The 9506-nt window shown below is 37.6% G+C and overlaps 1 protein-coding gene across 1 annotated transcript in view; it reads right to left on the bottom strand.

Annotated features, from left to right (window-relative positions):
- Positions 1 to 9506, bottom strand: part of RHOQ (ras homolog family member Q) — a 45437-nt gene that overhangs the window by 8776 nt on the left and 27155 nt on the right. The window contains exons 3-4 of the mRNA XM_012755841.3: positions 1996 to 2160; positions 1597 to 1692 (exon numbers count right to left, since the gene is read on the bottom strand). Coding sequence (XP_012611295.2) covers positions 1597 to 1692; positions 1996 to 2160 — 261 coding nt within the window. The remainder of the gene's footprint in view (positions 1 to 1596; positions 1693 to 1995; positions 2161 to 9506) is intronic.

Below are 9506 nucleotides of genomic sequence, written 5' to 3'. Positions count from 1 at the left end.
TTTTATATATATATACACAATGTGGAATGATTAACTCAAGCTAATTAACATCCATCACTTCAGATACTTATCATTTGTGGTAAGAACACTTGAAATTTACTCTCTTAGCAATGTTGAAATATGCAATCCACTATTATTAACTATAGTCACCATGTTGTGCAATGTATCACAAAAAACTTATTCTTCCTGTCTACCTGAAACTTTGTACCCTTGGACCAACTTCCTAATAATTTGCCTAAGATAAATTCCTACATATGGAATTGCCTGATCAAGTGTCCATGCTTTTAAGGCTTTTGCATATTGTCAAGATTACTTTGATTCCATGACCAATAGTACAACAGAGTGCCCATTTCCCTGCACCCTTGGAACATCAGGTATTATAATTAATTTCTCATTTTTTTGCCAGTTTTATTGGTGGAAATTCAACTTACATTTGACTACTAATAAGTTTGAACATACTTCTTCCTCTTAAACAGCAATCTGCATTTTTTTGGGGTGAATTCTCCATTGATGTTCTTAGACCAATTTTCTATTGGGATATGTATGTCTTCTTCTGATTAATTCATACACAAGGAGTTCCTGTATATTAAGGATGTTAACTCATCTTCCTACCATACATGTCAAATTTTTACTTTATTTCCGGCATTTGATGTAGTATTTTTTATGTAGTTAAATCATCAATGTTTTCATTTATGACTTTTACCTTTATGATACTTAGAAGTTCCTTCTCTCCCCAAGATTACAAAATTGAATATATGGAATTTCTAACGTGACTTGTTAGTGAAGCCATTTATCTTTTGCTTTAGGAAAAAGTGTCCTCCAGAAAGTTTTCTTGCTTTGTTTAGCCTCCTGATAGTACATTTTAAAAGTCCTTATTAGATTCTGTTTCTACAAAGTCCTATTAAAGTCACAACATTTAAAAAATAGAATCTAATAACATTAGGGCCAAATGGAGAAAAAAGTAAACCTAGCTTTGGGGTGAGGAAGAATATATGTTAAAATGTATGATGTGCATCACTATTACACATTTTTAAAATGCTAATATTTTCTACCCTCTTTTCAAAAAAGATTGGAGGAAATTTCAACACATTTCTTTTCAAACCTAACCATAATTGTTTGGTTTTAACCACAAATTTAAACTGTCATCCTATGTTGCTCCACTACCTAACTCAATGACTCTTAACAGAAGACAGAGCCTGATTTGGCATAGTATGAATGTTTAAGAAAGGCTGAAAATATCAGCACCTGCTTCTGATGCCTCTTTCTATATGTGACTCTTTTGAAAAATACTGTTGGCAGTGAAGCACAGGTGTAAGAGCCAGGGCCCTGGAGTCAGGCTTTGGAATGAAAACCATCTTTGCCATTTATTGCCTGCGGGACCTTGGGAAAGTTACCTGACATCTTCAAGCCTCTGTTGTCTCTTCTGTATAACGGGGGAAACAGACGTACCTACCAAGTCAGTAAGGATTAAGTGAGCTAATGCATAAAAAGTACTCAGCACAGTGCCTGGCATACAGAAAATGCACAATAAATGTTAGTTTCAATGACCTTAGCTGCTTCTACATTTAGTTTTAAATTCTGTTAATGTTCCATTACCTCTTTTGCTAGTTTCTGTCCTTGTTCCACACATATAGGTTTTTCTTTCATATCATTCAGTCTTGCTAAAGTTTTGGGGTCATCTCGGAGATCAATCTAATTAAGAAAGGTCAATAATGTCCCATAATATTACAAGTCTTTAAAGATAAAACATGTAATCCCATTTAATTCCCACATACAAAAAAAGATTAAACAAAAGAACTTAATTTTTAAAAACTAGTAATATAATTGCTTTCTTTTGACACTATTTTTTCCAAAAATAGATAAAACTTACTAACTTGCAGCTGAGATTGATTAAACACATGCAGCATTTGCTAAACCTTGGGACCATTTTTCTGAGAGCACCCCCACAACACACCAGAGTTTATTCTTAAATGGGGAAAATCAAACCAGACATACCTGAGTTCCTATTAATAAAAAGGGTACATTTGGTGCATATTCCTTAAGTTCTGGTACCCACTCCTCTTTGACATTTTGAAATGAGGCTGGATTGACCACAGAGAAGCATATAAGGAAGACGTCGGTCATTGGGTAAGATAAAGGCCTCAGACGGTCATAGTCTTCCTAAGGAACAAAGAAAAACCTCAGAACATATTTATATTTACATTTCTATAGTGTTAATAATGTGCACATCAGACTAAGTGGTCAAAGACACCAATTCAGGAGCATTCCACAGATGGAAAGTATAGCATTCCACATAAAACAAGATAATTCCACTTGTTTTTATTCTTCCTTTTGAAGTTCTGAGCACCAGTGGGGGAAAAAATAGGGCAGAACTGTTAACAACTACAATGCAAACTTTGAGAAAATACATTGTGATGAGTAACACTGTCACTAGTAACATTTTTAGCTGAAAAGTTTGCACAAAGAATCAAGTATAGCTAGATGTGGTCTAAGAATTATAATTTATAATAACTAATATAAACTGAATGTTTGCTGGTCTATATGCTCTCTCATGGATTATTTATTTATAAAATCTTGTAACAACTGTATAACAAAGTACCTACCCTTGTCCCTGTTTTTTCATTTGAGGAAACTGAGGTACAAAAGTTAACTTGTGGAGGGATGACAGTAAGTAAAGGAGCTGGGATTCACACCCTGGCAGTTTCTACTCCAGAGCCTACGCTCTTAACCAGTGTACAGCTTCGCTGAGATCTTCAAGCTTTGCTTTCCCTGTTTATATAGTTTTCTTTAGTGTGTGTGTGTGTGTGTGTGTGTGTGTATGAAAATTATTTAAAGACAGAAACATATACAGTAAAATCCACAAAAATCCCCCTTTTCTCCCCAACTTTCATTCCCTTTCCCAAACATTTTCATGTGTATCCTTCCCCCAGTTCTATTTTAATGCATGTATATACCTATAACTGTACATATTCACACGTGTACATAAATGAAATCATGCAATACCTGTTGTTCTGCACTTTCTTTGTCATGGAGGTCTTTTGAAATCAAAATATGTTAGACTTCCACATTATTTTGAACTGCTGCTTCGTGTTCTACAGAACAGATATGGTCTGATGATTGTTTTAGCCTCTCTCTACCATAAAAAGTGGTGAACGTCCTGTTTTGCACAGACCATTTTGTGTGACACAAAATTCTGCTTATTTACATTCTAGAGAGTGAGCAGAGTCAGGATTCCATTTTTGGCATGGCAGACTCTCATCTGGTTTCAAGGAAACTTTATTTTTAGCCTAGGCCACCTCCCCTCGTAAATGACCCACTTCACTACTAGAACTAAATGCATGTGGAACTAAGGGAATATTAAAAACCTCTTCCACTTGGAGTTTCAGCAGTAGTATTTCCCTCGTGGAACAATTTTCCTTTCACATCATCTGACATTTTTCTTAATATAACTTTCAAGTCAAGCATATTAATATCTCAAACTCTTGCCTTCAGTGGTTAACCCTTCTGTTTTTCTGTGATGCTTTTGAAAGGCACATCTATGATCTCAGCTGTGGACATTATAAGATTTCTCAGGTGTTGGCTATCACAGGACAAGAGGGGAAATACCATCCCCAATCTTCTGCACCTTTTATTTTTAAAACTGGAGGCCTCTAAATGGTTTGGACAAAAGCAGTGCTTTGGTGTTAAGAAATTAGTAATGAAGAAATCAAGTAGAGCGGGTATGAACCATGTTACAGCCCAGCCAGTTACTACAAGAAGACTACTATCAAAAATATAACATGTTTTTAAAAATCAGGTTGTGTTAAACAGTATGGTTGGATGCATTAAAGGTACTTCCTGTACTCTCCTGCCTATTTCAAACTGCAAGTCAGTGAGAAAAGAAAGAGACCGCATTTAATCCTGGCATCCTACCCATCAACTCTATGCTTCTGAGCAAACCTGCAGTTGGCATAGTCTAGGAATGGGGCGTTTTCGTTAAAAATCACTCCTCATCCATATTTAGATTTCCAATTTTCACAGAAATAGAAATGGGGATACTATCCCATAGGATTATGAGGAATAAATGAAATAATGCAGCTAAAGCACTAAGCATAGAACCTGGCACAAAAAGAACTCTACCAATGCTTCAGCATGAAGCTTCATTCTATGGGAAATGGATTCTCCTAGCCCTCTGCAAACCTATGCAAGGTCCCATGCATCCCACACTAGTCCTGGCTTTGCACTTCCTTCCAACCACAGAGAAGAAACTTCTTTGGTAAGAAATAAAATTCTCTACACTGGCATCAAAACAAATCAAACTAAAGTCTCTTGAGGGCAGTATGATTTTCAGATTAATAAAAGAGAATGACATATTATTAGTGTACAAATTAGTTATTTTGGAACTCTATATCCTTAAGACCATTTAAAATGTAACAAAGAAAAGGTTTATATTTTTTAAGAAAGCCAAATTAGATATTTTAATGAAAATTTTACTTTTCAAGCAAGTTTACCTCCTTAGGGAAATAGGATTGTGCACTTTCTCTAGGGGGAGATGACAAGAAATGAAAAGTAATTGAATGTTAAGTTCTCCAGAAATGCTTAACAATATTAATCCAAATATTCTACGGAACATAAATCTGCTGTAGAGAATCCTTTTATAACCACAGTGAAGCCTGACTTCAGAGAGAGTCTTGTGGGCACAAAGGAAGGCAATTAGACCAATCATTTCTAGGTATTTGTTAAACCACAGATTTTGTTAGAATAATTAAAATGTGAAGAATTGGAGTTATAAACAAAACAAAACAAAACAAAAACAAGTGTGTTTAGAACACCTTGGAGAAAAATGTTGCTTTTTAAGTCTAAACTATCTAAATGAACTCCTTCTGCGTGTCATCTCTGGCTAAATAATTGGCAGTTATTAATAAGAATGAGACCATTCTGCTTCCATTCAGCCTGAGTAATTAGAAGTCTAATAATAGACAGCAAATTTAAAAAATAAATTATCCCTTGTGCATACTTCCCTGCAACATGTAAAATGGTTTATACCCATTGTACAGTATCTTGAGTGCATTTAATATAAAATGTTGGATGCGGGGATAAATACATGGAAGCGTGCAGAATCTTTCAGCTCAAGCCATACATTTTAAATTTGAGAACACAGAGAACCTTAAATGTGGAGCAACTGCCCTTACTTTAAATGACCGCTTATCAAAGTCAGAGTTTCTCATAGCCAACTCTCCAGCGTCCTCCTAATTAACAAACCAATTATATTATAGTTCTAATAAAAAAAATGTAGGTACTTAAACATTTCAGCGTGGTAACTGGAACATTCTCAGGGGTAGACAAAAGCATATTAAAGACACCTGTCTGACATCAAGACCACGAAAAAAATGGTGCATTCAGTCAATAGGATGGTTGGACTGCTTAGTAAACTCTTTTATCTTCTTACTCTGACCAGGTACCAGAGTTAGCAATTTTCAAAAAGTATATTCTGGCAGCTTAGTGATTAGGCTTTCCATTATTGAAGAGTCCTCTGTATGTGAGAGTAACAACCTTAACCCTTAAAAATATCAAACACTTAACACCTGAAAAGAATCCACAGCCAACAAGAAAATGAAGAAATGTGCTCTGAGAGGAAACAAAAGACATTCCGATGCAACAGAGAAATGCAGCCAATGACCACCTGTTGGAGACCCCTCTTCACGTACAGCTCAGCCAGTGGTGCCCAAATGCCTCTCTACATCTGCACTATTCTCGTCTCCTTCAATGTGGACCGGGTGTTCCCTCCTACTTCAGTGATCTTTGTTGAAAATGCATGTTTTTAGGATGTCTATGTCTATTTAAAATGCATATACAAAACATGTATTTTAAATAAAACCACTCACATTGGACAGTTTAGACTCTACCATGCTTTGTTGGCTGGTATGCTATCACACAATGGCCATTTAAAAGCAATCAGCAGGCCTGGCGCAGTGGCTCACGCCTGTAATCCTAGCACTCTGGGAGGCCGAGGCAGGCGGATTGCTCGGGGTCAGAAGTTTGAAACCAGCCTGAGCAAGAGCGAGACCCCATGTCTACTATAAATAGAAAGAAACTAATTGGCCAACTAATATATAGAGAAAAAATTAGCCAGGCATGGTGGTGCATGCCTGTAGTCCCAGCTACTTGGGAGGCTGAGGCAGTAGGATCACTTGAGCCCAGGAGTTTGAGGATGCTGTGAGCTAGGCTGACGCCACAGCACTCACTCTAGCCTGGGCAACAAAGCAAGACTCTGTCTCAAAAAATAATAAATAAAAATAAATAAAAGCAATCAGCAAAGATTTATTGAGACTATACTGCATGGAAGATGTTCTAAGGAAGCATATGCACAAATAAAAGACATCATTGTGCCCTCTGGAGCTTACAGTTTAGTTGGGAATGCAAGACATAAACATATAAAAAGATAGTCATAGATGACAATGGGAGAAGCAAAGTGTAAACTGGAGTAGGTGAATATATAAATGCTTATTAATCTAAGAAACATTACCAAGCACTTACTATGTGCCCAGGAAAGTGCTAAGTGCAATCATCAGGGAAATGAAGGAAGGACAAGATTCAAATACTACCTAATTTTTAAAACATCTTGTAAACATTTGCAAAGCTCTTATTAAAAATCTGTATGTTAAAAACAAGGCAACGAGCTCGAATGAGCAACAGTACCCACAATGCGCCTCTGCAGACCTCAAAGCCACAGCCGAGAAGAAAAGAAGACACCGCCAGCTGGTGTGGGAACATGCCCCAGGTTAGCACCCGGGAGGAAGAATTCTCACTGGTGGGGAGATACACACAAATGTGGAACTGTCTTACCTCTTAAGAATTTCACATATGTTCATATAGTGAAGTTCATATATGTGAACATAATATTACAAATCAGAATATGGTAAATATCACAAGTAGAAACTAGGGGACACTAAGAAAAGACTTCGCAGAAGAGGCATCCGAGTTGGTCCTTCCAGAATGGAGAGGATTTGAAATATACAACCTACTAGCAACGTGGTCTTGGTCTAGCCCCTTATTTCTTAGTTTCTGTCTGTAAAATGGGAGAATGTCAGTGACAAATGCGGTGAAGACCATAAATGACTACAGGAATATATTACAACCCCAAGATAATCCAGGATGTCTACTTTGATTTAGGAAATAGTCATTTATCAAAACCTCCAAGAGCTCTCCTCCATAATAACCTAGAACAAGAAAAAGTATGATAGACAAGCCCAAGCCTTCCAAAATCTAACATAGCTTCTACTTTAAGAGATATATAAAATGTATAACAAGTAAGAATGACCCTGACAACTGGTGCCTTTGTGGCACATGAAGTAGCAACTCTCTGTCACTTCCAAGGCACCCGGTAGTAACCCCATCTGAAACACATGTTTCTAGTGAGAAGCCCAAAATAGGCACCAGGCGTGGCTCCTGAAACCCTCCATCTTCAAAGGGGCGATACTGAAGAGGACCGAAGCTAGTTTCTGAAAATGAAAAGTGTTGGGTCATAAATCTAACATATACTATAAGCATTTCCACACTAATTCTTGGTAATAGTAGTCTATGGAACCTCATTTCCTTTGTGTAGTCATTTTGCCACTTTTGAGTTCAATTTATATTTAACTTTGTGAAATGAAAATATCACTTTTCACTTCTTTAAAAATAGTACTACTACCTCCCCGTACTGTTGGATTAAAAAAAATTGGGAGAGAAGAAAAAAATTTTTTTAAAAGTGCTACAAATTCCTAAGAGGTAATTATTTTTCCAAAACTTTTTAAACATTTGGTGTTTTCCTTTTTAATCTTCAGTTCGGTTGTGAAATGGTATTTATATATATCACTGGCCTGATTAGTTCTTAGTAAAAGAATGCTTGACATTGAAGGTTTAGCTTCTAACTTTCAGCAACTGTCACCTTCATATATTTTGATTCATAACAAGTCAGTCTCCTAATTAATTTACTAATTATTTAGGGGCCAGTGAACCAGATCATGGGCTTCTTTTCCATTGCTACCTTCCTTTGGCCACCAGACCGGTCAGAACTCCTGCTTAGGTGAGCTGGAGGAAAAAAAGAGAAAATTGACATCTGGTGGAACAGAAAGAAACCAGCTAGAGGACTGGCCTTGTCATTAACTGTGTCATTATGAACCAGCACTTCCTCATTTCTAAAAGTAGGGAACTAAACTACAAGATCGTCCTGTCACATGGTGAAAAATGCTAAAACTAACACTTTTTACCCTCGTGAAAAGCCCTAGTAACAGATTTAATGTGGGAGGAGGTTCAAACTACTGGATAAAAATCAAGTTTTAGGATTCCATTTTATCTAAGCTGACCCCACAAGGCAGAGGATCAAGACTTAGCTAAATATGGCCCTCAGGCAAGCTTCATTTCCCCATCTGTGAAGGGAGAATAAATATAGCATACACATGTTAAGATAAATGAGAGAGCTGGTCAAGTGTTTTGAGCTCTTCAGCAGACAAGCCTGACTTTCCAAAAAAAGACAAACCACAACTTCAGAGCCAGTGCTATTTCTTTTGTGCATGGTGAGGTGACTTCCCTAGTTGTAAAGAATTTAGAAATAAAATTCTACATTGTGTGGAACTATAATGACAAGTCTCTTTCACTAACACAGAGGTCAGGAAGCCTTAAGCTTGCAGCAAGAAAGTAAACGTAAGGTCCCATTTCCATTCGGTATCCTCCCTTTTTAACTTTTCAGTACGCATTTCATGGTGATGGAATATTCATTCATTCATTCCAATAAATGTCTGGCAACTAGTGCTGAGCACTGTGCATATACGAGTGAAAACAGACATGGACACTGCCCCCATGGCGTTTAGAGTAAAATAGAGACGGAGGCACATGGTCTCAACTAGGGTGGTACAATTCTATGTCTGGGGGACATTTTAGACATTTGGGGGGTGCTTTCAATTATCAAAATGAATGGGGGGAACACTACTGGCATTTAGGGGTGGGAGCCAAGGGGCTATATATCCTGTACGGTGAAAACAGCCCCGGGCCCTGCATGATTATGGAGTCTACAGCCAGACATTCATAAATATGAAAAATGATTTTGTAGGAAAGCAGCCTCTGGTATGGCAAGAGTGACACCATCTTGGAGTGAAACTGCTGGGATGACCAATGTTTGACCCCGGCTCACCAAGGTGTTCCCCTAGCACAGACAAGCTCTCATAAAGAAACAAGCTTGTAGCACAGATAACCACTTGTAAAGATGCTTATCTCGCTTTCCCAGAGGTCATAAGTTTCACAAGAAAGTCCAGGACATGACCAGCTGCACTTGTCTTTATCCTAAGAGCCTGCCTTTAGAAAGGGTACTTTCTGGAGGATGGGTGCAGGGATGCACTGTCTGGCGGCCACCCTGAGACATCACTTCTGTTTGTAAGTCCCTGTTAAATATTTCTTTCTGAGACAGTGGATTTCTCAGCCTCTTTCTTCTCAGCTTCCTTGGCCTTTGGAGGTAGGTTTGCATAGACCTGCTTACCTCGGAATACCTT

This window comes from Microcebus murinus, chromosome 3 (assembly GCF_040939455.1).
Source record: "Microcebus murinus isolate Inina chromosome 3, M.murinus_Inina_mat1.0, whole genome shotgun sequence".
In the NCBI taxonomy this organism is placed as follows: Eukaryota; Metazoa; Chordata; class Mammalia; order Primates; family Cheirogaleidae; genus Microcebus; species Microcebus murinus.
The sequence above is the reverse complement of the archived record's forward strand: the minus strand, read 5'-3'. Positions and strand labels throughout refer to the sequence as shown.